The sequence below is a fragment of the Pelodiscus sinensis genome, chromosome 1 (genome assembly GCF_052426305.1).
Source record: "Pelodiscus sinensis isolate ZL-2025 chromosome 1, ASM5242630v1, whole genome shotgun sequence".
NCBI classification, from domain to species: domain Eukaryota; kingdom Metazoa; phylum Chordata; order Testudines; family Trionychidae; genus Pelodiscus; species Pelodiscus sinensis.
The window spans coordinates 16,660,821-16,682,180 of record NC_143052.1 but is presented as its reverse complement, the minus strand read 5'-3'; the positions used below and the strand labels follow the sequence as shown (position 1 = coordinate 16,682,180).

Sequence of the window (21,360 nt, the reverse complement as noted above, 5' to 3'; positions counted from 1 at the left end):
CACTTCACAGACAGTGAAATCTGGTCCCTTGCCATGTAATCTAGTCTTTTTGTTTGCGTTTACCCTATAGTATATAGATTTCATGGGGGAGAATCAGCAGAGAGGCACAAACGAGATCCTAGCCCAATAGGAGGTTGCAGGAGTGGAGGGGTGTGGCATGTCATCCTTGCCTCTGCATTGCTCTCCAGCTGCCCAGCTCTTAAGGCAGCGCTGCCGCTAGCAGCAGCTCAGAAGTTAAGGTAGCAATACTGCAACCCCCCTTCAAAACCTTTGAGACTCCACCAAAATGCCTTTTTTGGGTCAGGACCCCTCTAATTACAAGACAGTGAAATTTCAGATTTAAAGATGTGAAATCATGAAACTCACGATTTTTCAAATCCTGTAAACATGAAAATGACGAAAATGGACCCTGAATTTGATATGGCCTTATCTTAATAATTGTGACCGAATATATCTCCACCATTTCCACAAACTGCATACTGTGGAAATAATGTCTGTACAAGGTATGCATTGTTAGGTATCATTTACTATAATTTGCTGATCAGTAACATCATGGCAAAATGCACGTAGGAGTGTTAGATCTTAGATGTGAAGTTAGAAAAATAAGTTGAAATCATGACTAAAAGCATGTTTTCCAGATAAGTCTGAGGATGGCCAGACCTATTCCTAAGAGACCAGAGGTAAGCTGATACTTCAGCCACATTCAACAAGTCCAATGTGCCATTATCTGCTAAGTGGCTGTTCTTTGGCAAGAAAGGGGGCAGGGACAATTAAATTAAATTAAATTAATCAAGATCTTACAAACCATGTGGAAGTTTTTTTTTCTCACATCTTGCTCCCTGCTGGAAGTGGTTTTTCAAAAGGGGACTGAAATTATAAATACGGGCAAATGCCCCAGAACACCTCCCTCACTCTTCCTGCCCATTCTCTGCACCTGAAAACACAAGGAAAGCAACTGTTGGACTCTAGGGGGAAGAGGCCTGACTGCTGAAAGTGTACGGTGAGAGAACTTTGCTTTGAATGTAATATAGTTAAATTGGGCACCAGTAAGCATTTTATCTCTAGTTTTCTTGTAACCATTTCTGGCTGTTAGGCCTCATTGCTTGCACTAGGGATACTAGATATTGTGTAATTGAATAGTCGTGTAACCGCGTGAAGTCTGATCAGTTACATGACTAGTCAATAGTCCCCGGGGTGGGACCCAGCAGCCAGTGCTCTCTCAGCCCCACTCCCCCGTGCAGCTGCCTCTGATACAGCTCCCCACACAAACCAGCTATTTGCCTGGGCCACTGTGGACAGATGCTGCTTTGTGGCAACCTCCCCCATCCCCATGTGCCTCACCCGTCCCCATGCAGCAGCCTCTCCTGCCCCCTTCTATCAGAAGCAGCAGTGCAGGGGGGAGGGGACAGGCAGCATTGTGGAGCTGGTGCCTGGGGGAGCTGGCCTCAAAACCGGTTCCCCCCAACACTGGCTTCTGCTTGCCCCGCCTCACTGCCTCTGTAGGAGGCAGCAAGGAGCGGGGGGAGGCAGGTGCACGGAGCCAGCACATGCGGCGAGTAGCGAGCCAAAAGCTGATTCCCCGCACATATTGGCTCCAGCCTGCCCTATCAGAGGCAGCATCATCGGGGTAGGGGGTGGCAGGCAGATCCGGTGTTCATGGGGAGCCTGCTTAAAGCCAGCTCCTCACGGGCATTGGTTCCTGCTCCCCGCATCTTGCTGCCTCTGTATCAGAGGCAGCAAGGGTGGGGTAGTGCATGTAGTCAATAAGACTTGATTTATCAGTTAATCTGATCAGTTAATCATGTAGTGGATTGCACATTCACATCCCTGGTTTACACTCAAAATATATCTCTTTGTAGTTAAGAGACATGCTTTACTGTTTTTATCTAATCTAATATGTTTATGTTGCGTGTCTGGGCACTCTATTTTAAATAATCAACTGGCACATTAATCCATTAAAGGAATAATAGGTTTGTTATATTTGTACTGTCCAGGAAAGGGCTGGAAAGTACAGGACCTAAATTACCGGGAGCAGATCTGGGATGGGGTCAGGAGGCGGCTGTGTTGCAGTCACTCTGTAGCATAACCAAGGCTGGTTTGAGCCAAGATGTGGCTGGTTGGCTGCAGCACACGTAGCCATAGCTGGGAGCGACTTACATGCAAGGAGGCTTTTTGTGAGCAGTGCGGTTTGGCGGCTACAGGCCAGGGCTGACACAGCTACTCAATAGTCTGGATTGTGCCCAAGTACGTCATAGTTGTGTATATACTCCATGCTCAGGTAAATTGATATGGTTACAGACAGATAGTGTTTTGGTCTGATAGTTTGTTCTTCATTCTTCTCTTTATGCCAGTGCAATTCATGGATATGTAAACTCCAGAAGATCTGTAATAGGTTCAGGTAGATTATTTTAGATTATAGGACTGCTGTGCAGAAGACATATGTTTTGGCATATGATTTTAAGTGTGTGAGAGTATACACACGTACATGTTAAATAATTGTAATTTATCAATTTATAAATGTTACATATATTCCCTCTATATCAATTAATATAATCAATTAATATAATAAAATTAATATGATGTAATGACAATTTTTTTAAATTTTTGAAATGTTCAGTTTTTAGGAGTAGTGGAACAAAGCTGAAAATGAACGTTGTCCTTAGCCATGTTAGAACACAGTATTTAAGGGTTTTTCAGTGGAACAGTCCTATTCATTTAAATATTATTTTAATAATTTTGCATTTTGTCCAGTGCCTTCTATCAGATCACAGTGCATTTTATAAACACCGTTTTAGTTTCACAGTGTCTCCATGAGCTTGTCTAAGTAGACCAGCTTTTAAAAGGGGTTATATTTGATGGCCCTTCTAACAGATATGCATATTTTACAGGCTGGCCTTTTCATGGAAAGCATAGCTCAGCAGAACTATTATATACGCTTTGTATGGCAATTAAGCAAAACAGCAGAATCTTGAGATTTAATTAGTGTGATATTTGGAATCCTCCTCCTTCCACAGCAAAGTCACATGACAAGGGATGGGTGGGGGAGAGACGCTTCACACTGCATCCCTTGCTTAAAAACATTTAACTTTGCCCATTTCTTTAAAGAGGCAGGATGACACAGTAACAGAGCCCACTCTCAACAAGAAGCATTACAGATTTTGTTGCCCTTCTTCCTTCCTCGATATGTCTGGTCAAATTGAGTAACTACAATGTTTATGAAGCAAAATACAGGACTATGTAGCACTTTAAAGACTAACAAGATGGTTTATTAGATGATGAGCTTTCGTGGGCCAGACCCACTTCCTCAGATCAAACAGTGGAAGAAAATAGTCTCAACCATATATACTATATGTGACTATTTTCTTCCATTATTTGATCTGAGGAAGTGGGTCTGGCCCACGAAAGCTCATCATCTAATAAACCATCTTGTTAGTCTTTAAAGTGCTACATAGTCCTGTATTTTGTTTCAGCTACACCAGACTAACACGGCTACATTTCTATTACAATCAGTGTTTATGGCATTCATCACCATAAGCACAAAGTAGTCTCTGACCCTGCAAAATGTCTGCAATCACAAAGAATAGCTGTTGGACGAAGTCTGAGTTGTGGCTATTCCTGAGATAAGAGATGGGCGGGTGACAAAGGAGACTGAAGGGAGACACGATAGCCCAGACTTAACTGGTGTTAATTAAAATACCATAAACAGCCAATCAGTCTTTATTAGACTGACAGACATTTCCATGTGGGAGAGATGGGAGCGGGGAGTGTCATTGCATTAGGACAACCAAACTGCCTACATGTCCAAATTTTAATCTTCCTGCTTAGTTCTTAATATTCTTCCTTTTGCCTTTGGTGTAATAGGATTTTGAGAGAGAAACCTTTTGCATATTTAATGTTGAAATTTTCCCAAAAGCCAGAGGTCAGCTATTTAAATCTAAATGAATCCTATGCTCAGTATAATAGTTCTCCACTGACAATGAAATGGGCACATTACACAGAGTCCAAATGGATCAGAGAAGGTTGGCCGTTAGGTGTGCATGCATCCTGGTTTTTGTTAATGGGATTAAACATCAAAGATTCAACTGCTAGCACCAAGACATTCAGAGACATTTGGGGTTTCCTTTCTTATGCTCTTAATCCACAAAGCATATTTAGGCTGCTCTGAATTAAATCTTCTTTTTCTCTTTAAGGTTTATAAAAGCATAAAGCACCTTAATGTAGTCTGGAGTTTTTCTTTTCTTATGTAGAGGAGGAATATCCTATTACACGGAAGAACTGTGCTGCCCACAGGATCCACACTGCTATGATTTGTCGTTTTGAATAGCAGCAGTATTTAATTTTAGAACCTCATTAGTTTATGCTGACGTGAAGTATTCTTTTGGTGTAAAGTTTTACTACTGGGGGTGGGAAGTGAAGACAAGAAAACAACTGCTACATTTTTAATTCTTTCCTGGGATTGGGAGGAAGGGAGTAAACACCAAAATCCTGTGGCAAGTTTTAAGCAGTCAAATCCCAGTATTGTTTCCAGGAAGAACTGAAGCTTCTTGCTGGGAATTGGCCAGTCTGTTCTCTAGGACAATCCAAATGCTGCTGTAGAAGTCTACTGTCTCTTAACTTCCCATAGAGCTTTGGGTTTCACTTGACAACTCTCAGTGTTCTCAGTTAAAATGGTTGACTATTGCAGCCACCCACATGTAAAATTCCCAAAAGTTGAGAAAATAGCAGAAGCCACAATTCTTATGAGTAATATGGCAAAAGTCCAGGTGGGGAAAAACTGTTCCACTGTCACAAATGTCTCTGCATAGACTGTCATGTGCAGACCTGACTGAGTAAAATCTATGTGGTCTGTTGGTTAAAATAGGGAGCTAGGAGACAGGGCTCCCTAGTTCTGTTCCTAGCTGTGCCACTGACTTGACCTGTGATCATTGGTACTTCATTTCCTCTGGAATAGGGAGAAGGCTACAGCTAAGAACTTGAGAGTGTGAGTTAGCCAGGAGGAAAACTAATATATATACATTAAAAAGAAATGCTTCTAGAACTAATGGGGCCTGAAATTATTTTGGTTAGTCCTCATCTCTTTTTAATACTATTGCGTATAAACACAGAAATATTTATCCTGGAAAATGGTAGTTATTGGCTAACTAAAGGGAGATGTGCGTACATTTCTGTGTGAATATGCAATTTATTAAAAGCTCTTTTCTCTCTTTCTCTCCCCCCCCCCCCCCAGAGGTCTTGCACCTCAGAATAAACCAGAGCTGCAAAAGGTGATGGAGAAAAGAAAACGAGATCAAGTTATTAAACAACAAAAGGAAGAGGAAGCACAAAAGAAAAAATCGGACCTGGAAATCGAATTAATGAAACGACAGCAGAAGCTGGAGCAGGTGAGAAGGGAAATGGTGTTAAGAAAAGGTGGAGAAAATCTCTGGGCTAGAAATTAGACTAGGCTGAAGTTGATGAAGTGGCTAAAGGAACCTTCTGTCTTTGTAAGTATTTGTGTTGTATCTGTGCACGTAAACAACCCTTAGTAGATTTTATCCTTGCAGCTACCTGGGAGGTGGGGAAGTATTATCCTCATTTTACAGATAGGGAACTGAAACGCCAGCTAGATTAAGGCCTTACTCACCATAGGAAGAGTCAAAGCTGCAGTATGTTGTATAGACACAGCTGTACCAGCACAGAAGTGATTTTGTTGGTGTATCATGTACCAGTGCAACAAGTAGGCTACACAAGCATAAGCACCTTTATGCCCTGCACCTTCATCTCCACGAGAGGTTTTGCTGGCTTGGGCTATGTCTACACATCAGTGTTATTTAGGAATAACTGATGTTGTTCTGAAATAACTCAGTCTGCATCTACACCACAAGCAGTTATTTTGACAATGTCGAAATAATGTTGAGCTGGAGGACTTCTTACTCAGACTCCTGTTAACCCTCATTGTACAAGGAGTAAGGGAAATTGGAGGAAGAGTGCGCTTTCTCAGACTTCCTGCTGTGTAGACAGTGCTAAAAGCCAAAAGAAGCTATTTTGACTTAAGCCATGCAATTGACATAACTCAAGTTGTATAGCTTGTTTCAGTGTTAGTCCTGCTGTGTGTAGATGTGCCGATAGCTACACCGGAAAAAATCACCCCCCCTAAACAATATAGCTATGCCAGCAAAACTTTTAAGTGTGCATCCAGTCTAAGCAACTTGCTTAGGGAAGTACCTGACCAAGCCTGCATTTGGACCTAGATTCCTGATTCTCAGGCTAATCCTCTGTCCACTAGACCATCCTTCCTATCCCTCCCTTGAAGAACTTTTTTTCAAAGGTACACAGCATTATTGTACGTTATCTTTTAACATAGCTGAATACAGGTCACACATCTAGGAACAAAGAATGTAGGTCACATTTATAAGATGGAGGGCTGTTTCTCTCAAGTGGGAGCAGATGGGTAGTACTGCCTCTGTATAAGTAGTAAAATGACCATTACTGGAATCCTATGTCCAGTTCTGGTGCCGAATCTTCAAAATGGGATGTTGAAAAACTAGAAAGATTCCTATAATAGCTACAAGAATTATGCAAAGTCAGGTAAATATGCCTTAAAGTGAGCTGCTCTCAGTCTATTTAGTTTTTTAAACAGAAGGCTGATGGTGATTTAATCATGGTTTACAAATACCTATATGAGGAAGAGATTTCTGATAATAGATGGCTCTTTAAACTAGCGAAAAATGTAATAATGAGATCCTGAAGTTGGATGCAGAAGCTAGACAAATTCAGACTAGCAATGAGGTGCCAGTTTTTAACAGTGAGGGTAATTAATCACTGGAACAATTTACCTAAGGTTGTCATGGATTATTCATTAAGTGCAGTTTTTAAATCCAAGTTTGGATGTCTTTCTAAAATAAATTCTTTAGCTGAAACCAAAGTTATGGCCTTGATGCAGAAATTATTGGGAGAGATTCTTTGGTCTGTGTTCTGCAGAAAACCAAAGTAGATTATCATAATCCTCTGGTTTTAAAAATCTGAGTTTATTGCCAAGCCTTTTAAAAAAAAAAAAAAAACCCTGACTGCCGAGATTGTGACTTGCAGAGGGCATCGGTGTGTTTATGAAGGAGCTTTGTTCTTTGCTTATATCAAAACAAGTCCAGACACACCAAAATGCTCTTGAAAAAATGAAATGACTCAATCAAAAGCAGTACAGTATTTTTTTATTTTAAAAAAACAATTTAAATAAAAAAGTCAAACATTAATCCTAATTATGAGACAATTAATCCAGCTAGTCTAATTAAATATTAATTAATTACATCCCAAGACACAAAAATGTTTAGAAGTTAAGAATTCTTGAGGAGCGACAGATTCTGTTTTTGTTTTTAAATCTTTGCCCTAACGAAGAGTCAAGTCTCAAAGTACATCACCACTTGCAAGCTCCCTATCCTTGATTGGCCCAAGTTCAAATCTGGAAAAATAAATCCTGTTGTGACAGGAAAAACCTGCCCCATAGCAAACAGTGTTGCAACTCTGCAGGTATGGTAGGAGTGACATCAATTGACAAAATGATTCACTGTGGAATTCATAGCCATTCTTTTTTATAATAAGCTATGTCCCCTGTCACAGAGCGAGAAGGCAGAGAGCTGGGTTTGAGTGGTATGTGATCCCTGTTAATCATTAGGAAGACCCTGATATATTCAAATGAACAGTTCCTCTCAGACTTGTGTTTACTGTTCACTTTCCAGAGAGTTGCTTCCTCTTGCCTATTGGCTCATAGATCTGCTATCAGGACTGGCAGGATCATTGTTATTCAAAGCAGTTAATACACAGCATTCTTTACTTGTAGTATATTACTACACCTCTAGATGCACAGTAAGAAACTACATGTCCTAATGCTTTTTTGATGGCGGCCATGTATGGGCAGGCATGCCAGGTGATTTTAAAATGTTAATTGGGCACTGAAAATGTCTGCAACAGATGGGTTGGAGGAACTGATGTTTTACTCCTCTTCTGCTCAAGACAGGCAAAGCAATTGGAGATGTCTCCAGTTACACACCTAAATCCATATTGAGATCCCGGAAGCATGCATGTTAACCCTGCTCTCCTGTGCTCTCAGGGCATGTCTCTACCTATGAGAAGACGCTCTGGAGGTCGATCTTCTAACATTTGATGTAGTGGGTCTAGTATAGACCCACTAAATCGAACGCCGAGGGCAGCCTTCACCGGCGTCTGGTACTCCTCCCACTGTGTGGATGCCACCATGGCTCAGCTTAAGGTAAACCAACTCTAGCTACACATTTTGCATTGCTAGAGTTTTGTACGTTAAGCTGACCTGCCTGGTCTAATATAGACCAGGCCTCAGTGGGAACGATTGTTCCCCTCCTGTGCTGGAAGGCAGAAGAGAGGGCTTTATTTATGTTTAAATTGCAAGGAAATTCTCATGGATATCTCCAAGACTTACTCTCATTGTCCCATCACATAATTGTGGTTTACCCCGTGTGTTACAGCTATTTCTAAGCCAAGTGGATCTTCCAGGAGAGGTGAGTTAAGAGGAGATTGGAGTAAAATAAAAAATGTAATACTCCTCTCTAAAAGCCACTTCATCTGTTTTTATTAAAGTATGTTCTGCTGCTTTTGAGGTTTTTTTGAGTCTACGTCTCCTTCCTATGAAATCAAAGCTTTACATTTTTTTAAACCCGATTCTCATTTCAGCTGGAACTCGAAAAACAAAAGCTCCAGGAGGAGCAGGAGAATGCACCTGAATTTGTGAAAGTCAAAGGCAACTTAAGGAGGACAGCCCAAGAATCGGCAGAAGCACCAGACTCCTAGAGGAAGTACATGCTAAGACTTTCAACATTCCATTCCAGCTGCAGAGAAAGGCTTCTGAAAGTTGTCTCACCCATTTGCCCTGGAAAGGGAAGATACACGACATCCAGGGATGTTTACTGAAGATGGGTTTTGAATTCCTGGAACCTGTGTGGATTAGAAGTCTGCAACATAAACAGATCATATGCACCAAACACAATACTGAAACCAGTGGATACACAGCCTGTTTTCAGTTCAGGATTATGGACATGTCTGAAGTGCTTACTAAGAGACTTAAACCAGGGACACAAGAGAAACTCCTTGAGTGTTGCACTGCTTGGGTTCTTCTGATCCCAGTTGAGTGGAGACATCAGGCTTATATTTTGCTTTAAAAAAAAAAATCTCTGGTCATATTTTATGGAACGATGCTGTGCAGGGTCATTCTCACTTTCTGTCCCTTCAGTCTGTATAAACTCTGTTTTGAAAATGTGGTTTCCTGCACTTAATTTTGATAAGGGTTAAATGTAGAGTGAAAGTGGCATGAGCTGGTCCTTGCTGGCCATTTCATAGGCTGTTACCACTAGGAAATATTTTGCAGAGAAATAGGAATGTTTGAAATTCAGGGGCACTGTGAACAGCTAAAAAAAAGTTTTCTGTGACTAAATTCTGTGGTGTACATAGAATTTGGCTCTTCAGAGTGCAAAAATAGTAATATTTTCTCACCTGGGCAAAAATCAGAGACTGATTTCTCCTCTCTCCTTGAATGCTTCCTTTCTCCCAACTCCCACTCCAGTAGAGCAATTGCACTGTACAAGACCATGTAGCTCCACTGGTGTATCTTTCGCTGATAACTCCTGCTGGGAAAAGACCCACCCTCTAGTTTTGATTCCTTAAGGACTGTTTGGTCTGCTGGCATAGTCTTTCTCCTCTGGGACCTACAGATCTCAACTTAGTGTTAACAGATCAGTAGCATTAAACTCAGAGTATTGACTACAGGCATTTGAAATAAGGGCCTGATTCTGTCTTTGCTCAGAGCAGCTTGAAGACAATGGGAATTCTGTGCACAGATCAGCTACAGAATGGTCTCATTTAAATCTCAAACTCCCCTCCAAGGCTGTTGAAATGAGAAACTTTTCCCACTGTTAGATAAGCTCTAATGTGTTTCCTGAGACAAGAGGAAAGATGGGTTAAGGGAACCAAGTTCTTACTCCGTTGTAGGGCCATATTTTATCCCTTACTGTAGTCTCATTTACGTGCCGCCGAGTAAAATGGTACTTGGTCAGGGTGACAGAATTTGGCCCCCAGTGCTTATGACTACTGCTTTTCCCCTGTCAGGAAACCCTGGAGTTAGGGAGGAGACTGTTCATGGAATCCCAGTGCCTCTGATGGGGTACATGTGCATCTCCTTCCTGGGAGTGGTGCATATCCACACCTGCCTGTCGTCTTTGTTCTAGAGTGCTAAACAGAAATAAGTGTTCCTTTGTAATTACAGCTGTGCTAATTGCTTGAGAATCTTTTCTCTTTGCATCAGCATTGTATGTGTGTGTATCTGCAAGATACTATTTTTCTCTCTTGTTTTTCCCTGGGTACTGGAAATGTAAATACAATTCCAGTATTGGACCTGGGACATAGCGTTCACAATTAGCAGTGTTTCTTCAAGGTGTCAGGGTCAAGCTCTTTTTTTTTTTTTAAGACACAATTAGATGAGAAGTAAATTAAGTTTTGAGAAGCGTCATTATCATTAATTTAGATTGCCAGTGCCGTTCATGTGGAGGAGATTAAAGGTTACAAGTGATTTTCAGATCTGTTCAGTCTGTGGTCATGGAAAATGGAGGGCACCACATTTTGTAAATTCTACCATATTGTATTCTGAGGAAACATAAGTGTAACTAAAGCAGTTTTTTCCCGGCTGTCTTGTTTTCCAAGAAGGTCTTCCTTTCTAGCAGCCAGTCATTCAAACACTTTCTGACTGGATTTGCCTCTTGTCTTCTGTTCAGACATCCCCATGCTCCAATTTTCTATGCTGCACCCCCCAGCACAAGGGCAGTGGAAAATCGTCCTTCAGAAATTGTACCTTGATGCTTAGCCACTGCTGTTGATCTTTCTGTCCCACTCTCTGCCTGGTGATCTCCTTTAGGTCTGCTGGATTCCAGTTCCACAGAAAGCCTGAAGAGACAGTCTCATCTTGCCTGACCAGTACATTTCTTCAGAAGCGGCTCAGCTTCTGCCATTTCACCTCAACGTACGTGGCCACCCTGCTACTCTAACGCAGACATAAGAAAAAACAGGGCCTAATCCAAAGCATGCTGAAGTCAGTGGAGAAGGCTTCCCATTGATCACAGTGGACTTTGGGTCAGGCTCTCTTGGGACTACAGGATGGATATTTTCCACTTCCCATTTGTGGTGGTGAAACCAGTGTGGTTAAATGTAGAGGGATGATCTGACTATTATTTCTATGTACAACATCGAGTCATTTAAAAAAATTCTTCATTATCAGTAGAATGACTTTAAAAAAAAATCTTAGAAATTCTGCTGTACTTTGTCAAGGAACCCAAATGTCAATCTCATAAGGATTTGGCAGGCAAAACTGGTTTGTTTTTTTTAAAATCAGGATCCAACATTGGTTTAGATGATGCAGCCCTTAGGTCATACTAGAAATCCCATTGAGACCAGAGGCTACTTGTGTAAGTATCTGATTATCAATGTAAGGAAAGGGATTTATGTTCTGGCCCTCTGTTACATGAAAATGTAAGCAATCCTCTGTCTTCATTGAGCTATCTTCTTGAATTAAAAGAGGCTCACTTTTACCACTTTCTGCCTGTAATAGGGCGAGTCAATTTTTTTTAAACTGTTTGTGTTAGTATAGTAGTAAATGTAGAATATCTTTCTAGCTCTTAAAGCTGGCTTTAATCATCTGTTAATATCTGTCCTTGTTTGAGTGTACATATATAAATATATATAAATATAAAAAGGGAGCCTTAATAGGTGTGTTTTCATAATTTAATATTTTTTGTATTTGCTCTTGTATAATTGTTTTTAATGAAAGGTAATACAATAATGAAAGTGGAATACTTAGAACCAAAGTTATACCTAATAAAATCTACTACATGCTTGGAATATGCAACTGTCTCTGTCTTGACCTGCTGAAAATAGTTTTGGCGGTATGCTGAAAGTTATACAGGTCATTTCAAAGTGTCATTGTCTGTCCTTTTTTTCCCAAGGAACAATTTCAAGCCCACACTGACTTGATTCCTATAACATGTCTCCATAATTATACGCATATGACATAATGGGTAAATTACTTTGGCAGAGACTGCTAAATCTTACTGTCTTTTTTGCTTTTTATTTTCACAGAGAATTTTTAAAGACTTAAAATCTAGGCAGCCTGGAGAAATGATTTAGGAAAGAAAAGGAATGCTGAGCTATTCAACTAGTACAAATGAATAAGGGGGTGGAAAGAATTAGGAAAGTTTTTGATGGGATTAAATAATTCCTGAAAGCTATTGTGTGTAACTTTGCTGACTTTATTAAAGCACACGAGGAGGCCACAACCAAACTCATGGCCATGAAAAACGTGTCATGGACTGTGAAATCTGCCCCTCTCCCCCCCCCCCCCCCCCCCCCCCCCCCCGGTGAAGTCCGGCCTTTTATGTGCTTTTACCGTATGCTATACCAACTTCACAGGGGAAGGAGGGAGACCAGAGTTTCTCAAATTGGGGATCCAACCCAAAAGGGAATTGTAGGGTGTCACAAGGTTATTTTAGCAGGGATCATGGTATTGCCACATATACTTGTGCTCTGCCTTCAGATCTGGTCTCCTAGCCAGTAGCCACCATGCTCCAACTGCTCAGCTTTGAAGGCAGCACTGCCCCCTGCAGAATTAAGAGTAGCAGACCCATGACCCCCACCTCCCCTTACAATAACCTTACAAAATCTCTCTCTCTCTCTCTCTCTCACCCCTCCAATGCCACACTAATTTTAGTTTTAAATAGCGGAAATCATGACAGCTATGATTTTTACAATCCCATGACCATGAAAATGACCAAAATGGGCTGTGAAGTTGGTAGAGTCCTACACAAAATTCATTCCATAAATCAGTTCATTCACCAAAAAAAGCAAACTAAATTTGGCCCATTTCAAAAATAGTAGCAAGGAAAAAGTGCTGATCCTGATCCTGCAATGTGCTCCTGTCCAGCAAAGCATTAAAGCACACTTATTCCCCTGGGACTGGTTGTCTTTAAGGTAAAGCACATGCTTAAGCATTCTGCTGGTTGGGGTCAGTGTGCTCAGCACCCTCAAGGACTGAGGCCTTTAAGAGCAAGATAATAATCTATAAAGGCAGACTGGAAAGATGCAGAGGGAGGAAGATGGGCCTGGGGAACATGTGGGTGTGCAATTCAGTCTTCCTCTCTAACTTGATCATGATGATGACAATGAAAACGTCAACCGAGGCGCTAAAGGCAGCCTAGAACAGGTGGTGGATGGCCAATAGTGAAGTGGAGTTCAGGGGAGGCAGAGAAAGGCAGTGAATTCAGACCAGATGTCAGGAAATGCTTTTTTCCTTTAGAAAATACTCAGCATGTGGAATGGATCCTGGCAATGCTGCTGAAGCAGAGACTGGAGCCACTCCAGGAGCCATCAGATGTGGAGGGAGGTAGACGGGGATGGAGTGTTTTAATAAATGAAACGTTTCTATGGCCTGCTAGAAGGATTGCTGCTTCTCATGCCCCCGCCCCAAACATATAGAAACATGTTTCAAATTATCCTCTAGATATTTCGTTCCATTTTCAGAAAGAAAGAAAGAAAACAAAGCACATGGGATGTTTGATCTGCTTTTGTAGCAAGTCCAGCAAAAAAAACCAAAACCAAAAAACTGTCTTCCTTTGTATGTCTGCAGATTGCATCGTGTTAAAATGGCTTTGCACATACTTATCTGTTGTATGCTTGCTACAGGGTGAAAGCCTGCTCAGCTTTGCTCCTGCTGTTGTGTGCAAACTGGTGATGGCATGCCATATTGTGTGGGGAGTCAGCTTACTCACTGCTACGGTTGAGCCAGCCATAGATTTTCATCCTTGATTAAAGAATACTTCTTCATTAAGGCGTGATGCCATAAATCCAGCTGATGTAATGATTTCTAGAGTGGGGAGGAAGAAGACTAAGCAGTGTGACTTCTGATGGGTCACAACCTGTACCATCAGAGTGGGTAAAGGGAGGGAGTGAAGTGAGTTGTGATTCCCAAACGCTCTTCCTATTTAGGATGGAAGGGCTGGCAAACCTGTGTGTCCAGGTAAGGGATGAGTTCTGGAAAACCTGAAAATACAGGTAAGATCATTTTACTTTAGTGTCTTTTCACTTGACCAGCCTTTCATTTGAGGAGCTCAAGACTTGCCACGCTTTGTGACACAGGTAAGTTTTATTAATTCACTTGATTGATGTGGGGGGAACCAAGGTGTAGAGAAGGGGAGAGAATTGTCTGAGGTCATGAAGTAAGTAGGCAGCAGCAATGCTGACAGAATAGGGACCTCTATTACTATGCTCCAGCCACTGGACCATGCTCCAGCCCCCACATTTATAACATGCTTCAGGCCAAGTTAAAAGCCAGGGATGACTATAGGGATGGGAGGCCAAAGAATAGACCAGTGGTTTTCAAGCTACCGGTCACAACCTAGTACTGGGTGGTGGAATGTCAGGCAATGGGTCTTGTTGCTGCAGGAGGATCAGCTGATCAATGGAGGTGCTAAGGAGGCTACCTGCCTGTCCTGGCACTGCAGACTGCGCTGCACCCCAGAAGTGGCCAGCAGTAGGCCCAACACCTAGGTGGGGACGGGAGAGAACACACAGGGCTCTGCGCACTGCCCCTGCCCCAAGCACTAGCTCCACACTCCCAATGGCTGGGAACCTGCTGCTGGCTGCTTCTGGAGTGTAGCATGGTCTGTAGTGCCTCAGTATTCCCACTGCAACGCTGACCAGGAGCTGCTCAAGATAAGCCCCTCCTGCCCTAGCCCTGACACCCCCTAAAGCTGGAGCCCCCTCTGACACCCAAAAGCTCAGCCCCATCCTGGAGCCCTCACTCTCATCAAACTATGTTGGATTGCGGGCAACAATAATTTTCTTCAACTGGGTCATGAGAAAAACAAGTTTGAAAACCACCAGAGTAGACAGTAAACCACCAATTGGGTTGGCCATGCTTTAGAAACTGGCTAGGGATTGAAATTGTGTCCGTTGGTGATGCATGCATTCTAAGGAGGTAGGTAGATAGGAAACAATGCTGCCTGCAACGTTTGTGTGTGAGTGACAGTAAGCAGACCTCGGGGTTCACACATCTCTCCAAGCCTAAAGATGGGCTTCATCCTGCTCCATTAAAATCAAGGGCAGCAGAATCAAGCCTTTCAGAGCCTTTCAGAATGGCATCACCTTCCAGATGAGTTTCTAAGCAGCCCAAGGAGCGGGCTTGTTAGGGTTGGTTCTGTAAGCACCAGGCAGGAGCAGTTCTAACTGGAAGCCCTGTGAAGTAGTCTTGTCACCTTGACACTTGAGTTCCAGAGACAAGGTCTTTGTGGTTGGGCAGGCATGCCGGGAGCACCTGTCTGTGACTGGCAGAGGCATAGCCAGTGTGCCTGTGGCTGGCTCCTTTCTTAGGAGACCTCTTGAACAGTCAGAACAGTCTGAGTACAAATACAGCTCTTGTGGGGTTCATTATAAATGTCCCAGGCACATAAACCATAAGAAAACAAGTCCCAGTGCCAAGTCCTACAACCAGAACCCAGACTACATCAGATAGAGCCCTGGTATCCCCATCACCACCCTGCCATGTCTCTCCAGTGCCAAGAACCAGCAGGCAACTCCCCCTGCTGCACTGTCAGACTTCAGACCCTCGTGCCTTCTTTGGCCATGGCTCTGCCTCAGGAAAGTGAGCTGGCTTTCCCCTCCACTGGCTTCCTAGCCATCAGCCCTGCTTAGCCTCCTGGAGCTGGCTTTGTCTCTTTCATAGGTTTCAAGGCAAGAAGGGGACTATCTGGTCTGATCTCCTCTATGGCCTCAGCCAGAGATCTGCCCCAGGATAATACTTTCCAGACAAATATCTGCTCCTGCTTTAGGAATTGTTTATGATGGAGAATCCACAGTGACGCTTGGTAAATTGTTTCAGTGCTCTCTCCATTAATAATGTACACCCTCTCGAAGCACATCTGGCCAGCCCCTCCGCTGGCTTCCTACTGTGTCCCCTCTTTCCTAGGACAACCAGCAGATTGTTTTCTGAAGCTTTTCCTAGAGATCTCCCCCTTCCTCTGACAGGCCAATTAACCAAACCTCAAGGAGGTGGCACCTAATTCACGGTCAGGCCAGTCACCCAATGAGAAGCTTCCTCTCAGCCTGAAGTCTGCTCTGGCGAGAGGTGCTCTGACTACAGCCGCAGGATTGGCAGGTGGCCTGGCTTTGAGCAGGAGAACATATAGTCCTGTGTTGACATGTTCATTAATACTGCCACTTGAGGGGTGGTTCCTTAATGTAGTACCTTTGTCGCCTTACCCCTTTGTTTGGTCGAAGGGGATAACTACCTAGGGAGGTTGTGGATCCATCCCCACCAGGGGAGGTTTTTAAGAATAGGTTGGACAAAAGCCTGCCAGGGAAGGTCTAGGCTTATTTTCTGTTAGGGTTGCCAGGTGTCCGGTATTCTACCGGACAGCCCGGTTTTTGCACCCTCTGTCTGGTAAAAAAGAAAAAAAATGCAGAAAATACCGGACATGTGCAATGTCTGGTATTTTCTGTTTTTCCGGTTGGGCGCCGGACAGAAGCCTGGGGGGGAGGAGTGGCTAGGAGCCTGTGGTAGCATACAAATGTCTGGCAGGGACAGGGGGACTCCCAGCTACTTCCCCTTCCCGGCTTCTGCACTCCCAGCGCCACAGACTCCCAGCGCCGATCGCAGCCCCGCCTCCCAGCTGGGAGCCTATGGTTGCATGCAGAAGCTGGTTTTTTGGGGGTTTTTTGCTCGATAAATTTTTAGCCCATGTGTTCGGTAATTTTTGGGAGACCATCTGGCAACCCTATTTTCTGTCACTCTAATGAAGTAAGTATGGGCAGAACTGGTAGGATTTTAAAATCTCTATTTTATCTTTCATTTATTACAGGTCTCGGAGTAAAGATCAACCTGTTTTATTAATATTCGTTTCCCTTGCCTTTGAATGGGAAGCTCAAGCACTTTGTTAAATACACCAACACACAGTACTATTAAGCCTTTACCTAGTGCTGTACAGTAATGCACTTCATGAATATTAATTGCCACAAAATTGCTGTCTGATACTGTACTATGTATGTATTATACCCCTTTCACAGATGGGAGTAGCTGAGGCAAAGCAGCTTGCCTCAGACCACAGAATGGTTTGGGGTCAGAACCAGGATGAGAATTTGAAGTCCTGGCCCCACCCCTCAGCCCTATGCTTACATCACTACAGGTGTCTAGTGCCTATACTATATAGTGATTGGCACTACAATCTGTAGACGAGCCTAAAAGAGTCAGCTAATGCTGAATGAAGTTCAACTCCTTTGCAAATTCCAGTATAAATGCCTAAGGCAGATGACAGAAAAGCCCTCATCTGCCTCTGTTACTTGGGCTACGTCTTCATTGTACCCCTCTTGCACAAAAGCCTATGCAAACAAAGCGTGGATTAGCTTATTGTCACGCTTCATTTGCATAATTGGTTAGGGGCTGGTTTTGTGCAAGAGGCTTTTGCGCAAAACGGTGCCATCTACACAGCTCCTTTTTGTGCAAAACCCCCCTCTTGCACAAGAGCTGTTCTTCCTAATTTTTTCAGGACATTTTTTTCTGGGCTTCAGTTAAACAGGGATAACACTACTTCTTGTCTCCCACCCATGTCTGTCTTGATCAGGCCTGTCTCGTGGTGTCTGTGGTAATCACAGCAATGATCCCCTAATCGGAGCAGAGATCTCTGGGTGCTACCAAACAATAATGTTTTTTCCTTCAGAGTTGCTATTTACTATGTAAGCACTGCAGAATGTCCCTGGCTGATGGCCTAGAAAATTTAGTTCAAAGGTTGAAAGTGCTGTGGAGAAACTTCCCCCAACACCTGACTCTCCAAGAAGAAGAAATGTATCATGTCAGTTTTCTCTTCTTCACATGTAGAGAAATGCATGCTTCATAGAGCAGCTGGAGTCCTGAGCCCTGCTCCTGGTGCTAGAAAATCAAGGAATGTCCAGGAAATCCAGCCCCTTTGCACGGCACAACTGTGAGACCTCAGGTCACCGTGCATGAAGACAAAGATGTTCCGGAAGAATCACAGAGGGTAAGTGGGTGTATGTTATCAAATTAGCATGCTTGCACTTGCCCATTTGGGAAAGGGGTGGGAGGGAGTCAGGCAGGGATGGGTTTGGCATAGTGTGTAATAGTGGAGTTACACAGAGAGACATCCTTTGGGAAATGCAGTCAGGACTAACAGGTCATTTACTGATGGCAAAGATGAATAGGAATTAGCTTTCTTCATTAGTAACAGAAAGTGAAACCTGCCAACCCCAAATTTTTATATTTAGCCTTTCATGGGGAAAATTTTAATTGAAGTTCATGTCTGTTCTTCCAGATCAGTTACTTCAGGATCTGGCCAGTGAGTGGCAGGATTTCGTTGTTAAAATCAGTTTAGAGACCAGTTTCCTTACATCTGCAGCAGTGGGACTTAGGGTTAAATTTTTAGCACCCCTTCAGGCCTGGTCTACACTAAAAAGTTAGGTCAACCCAGCTATGTCGCTAAAGGATATGAAAAATCCATGTCCCTGAGCGATTTAGCTAAACCAGCTTAACTCCCAGTGTACACAGTGCTAGATCAATGGAAGAATTCTTCTGTCAACCTAGCTACCACTTCTTGGGGAGATGGATTACCTTTGCCAACGGGAGAGCCCCTGTCTGTCAGTGTACACTCTAGAGTACAGTACAGCATCTGTACCGCCGTAGTATTTCCAGTTTACACAAGCCTTAAATCCTGTTTTCAAAAATAACTAAGCACATAGGTCACTAACTTCCATTGGGAATTAGGTGCCCTAAAACCTTTGAGCATCTGGACCTCAGGAACCTAAATCTCATTATAAGCCAATGGCACGTAGGCTCCTAAATCACTTAAGACACTTTTAAAATTGTTGTTGTGGTTTCCTTTAGTTCCCAGCCCTGTGGATTGTCAGGATATTACATAATTCTGAGATTATTGTGCCAGTGCATTAGAATTGACTCCTCATTTACAAGGGGCCAGATTTTCTTCTCATTTAGACAGGTTTTAGTGTCACTTCAGCAGAGCTACTTCTGATTTACACTGGTGTAATTGGCAGGGGAATTGGATTCTATGTACTCCCTTTCTAGTGGCCAGAGGTTTTCAATACTATCTAGACCCCTCTTCTGCTGCCATAGAGACTCCTATGACAGGGGCACCAGTGCAACTCTGGTACATATATATGGAGATTCTCTTTGTAGGAGATCCCTATAACGTATCCAAGGTCAAACAGCAAGTCTTTTGCAAAATGAAACATCCAGTTTAATTCAGTGTTTTAATCAATAGACCCTGCTGCTTCTTCTGTCGACAGAATCTAATGTAGCACATGCTTTCCTTGTTTGCAGCCTCATGGCCCTTTGCATTACTATTTTATCACTCACTTTGACTCCCAGTTCCTGCTGCCCCGCCAATCTTCCTCTGACTTCGCTGAGTTCTTGGGGCCAGTTTGTAGTAAAAGAGGCTGGCTAGTAATGAATGCTATGGCAAGTTTGTAAAATGAGTATTTTGGTCTGGAAACTGCATTGCTATTCATCATATTAGAACCCCAATCCCTCTACTTGGAAGAAAAGAGGAAAAACGGACTTGTACGTAGGGAGAAATAAGTTTTAACTGCAAAAAACCAAACTAGGAATAGAATGGACAAGAAAAGCCCAGGACTCAGAAGATATAGTTGTTTTTTTCATGTTCTGCTGCATATATTCTGTGTGATCATGCACAAGTCACTCAAACCCAAGAGCTAGACAAGTGGTGACTGGAAATAAAGTGTACATTTCTGACACTGAGGATGATTAACCATTGGAACAAATTACCAAGGGTCATGGTGAATTCTTCATCACTGGCAATTGTCCAATAATTTATTGGACAAAAGTCAACATGGTTTCTGTAAAGGGAAATCCTGTCTTACTAATCTGTTAGAGTTCTTTGAAGGGGTTAACAAACATGCGGACAAGGGGGATCCAGTAGATATAGTATACTTGGATTTTCAGAAAGCCTTTGACCAAAGGCTCACCAAAGGCTCTTGTGTAAATTACAAGGCCATGGGATAAGAGGGAAGGTCCTTTCTTAAGAACTGGTTAAAAGACAGGAAACAAAGGGTAGGAATAAATGGTAAATTTTCAGATTGGCGAGGGGTAACTAGTGGTGTCCACCAAGGGTCAGTCCTGGGACCAATCCTTTTCAACTTATTCATAAATGATCTGGAGAAAGGGGGTAAGCAGTGAGGTAGTAAATTTTGCAGATGATACAAAACTGTTTAGGATAGTCAAGACAGAAGCAGACTGTGGGGGACTCCAAGAAGATCTCACCAAACTGAGTGATTGGGCAACAAAATGGCAAATGAAATTTAATGTGGATAAGTGTAAAGTAATGCACATCGGGGAAAAATAACCCCAACTATACGTACAGTATGATGGGGGCTAATTTGGCTACGACAAATCAGGAAAGAGATCTTGGAGTTATCGTGGACAGTTCTCTGAAAACTTCCACACAGTGTGCAGCGGCGGTCAAAAAGGCAAATAGGATGCTAGGAATTATTAGGAAAGGGATAGAAAATAAGACCCAGAATATCTTACTGCCCCTGTATAAAACTATGGTACGCCCACATCTTGAATACTGTGTACAGATGTGGTCTCCTCACCTCAAAAAAGATATTTTGGCCTTGGAAAGGGTTCAGAAAAGGGCAACTAAAATGATTAGGGGTTTGGAATGGGTCCCATATGAGGAGAGGTTAAAGCAACTGGGACTTTTCAGTTTAGAAAAGAGGAGACTGAGGGGGGATATGATAGAGGTCTATACAATCATGAGTGCTGTGGAGAGGGCCGATAAAGAAAAGTTATTTATTAGTTCCCTAAATAGAAGAACTAGAGGACACCAAATGAAATTAATGGGTAGCAGGTTTAAAACTAATAAAAGAAAGTTCTTCTTCACACAGCATGTAGTCAACCTGTGGAACTCCTTGCCAGAGGAGGCTGTGAAGGCTAGGACTATAATAGAGTTTAAAGAGAAGCTAGATAATTTCATGGAGGTTAGGTCCATAAAAGGCTATTAGCCAGGGGATAAAATGGTGTCCTTGGCCTCTGTCTGTCAGAGGCTGGAGAGGGATGGCAGGAGACAATGCTTGATCATTGTCTTCGGTCCACCCTCTCTGGAGCACCTGGTGCTGGCCACTGTCGGTAGACAGGATACTGGGCTAGATGGACCTTTGGTCTGACCCAGTACGGCCATTCTTATGTTCTTAAAGCAAGATTGGATGCTTTTTTAAAAGATCAGCCCTAGGAATTATTTTGGGGACACTCTATGGTCTGTTTGATATACAGGAAGT

The 21,360-nt window shown here is 42.8% G+C and overlaps 1 protein-coding gene across 2 annotated transcripts in view; it reads left to right on the top strand.

The window, feature by feature from the left end:
• FAM107B (family with sequence similarity 107 member B) overlaps positions 1-11,889 on the top strand; it is an 88,848-nt gene extending 76,959 nt beyond the window's left edge. For both annotated transcript variants that reach the window (XM_006117117.5, XM_006117116.5), the window contains exons 3-4: positions 5,228-5,381; positions 8,680-11,889. In XM_006117117.5, coding sequence (XP_006117179.1) covers positions 5,228-5,381; positions 8,680-8,796 — 271 coding nt within the window. In that variant the 3' untranslated portion in view covers positions 8,797-11,889. The remainder of the gene's footprint in view (positions 1-5,227; positions 5,382-8,679) is intronic.
• Positions 11,890-21,360: the final 9,471 nt, after the last annotated feature.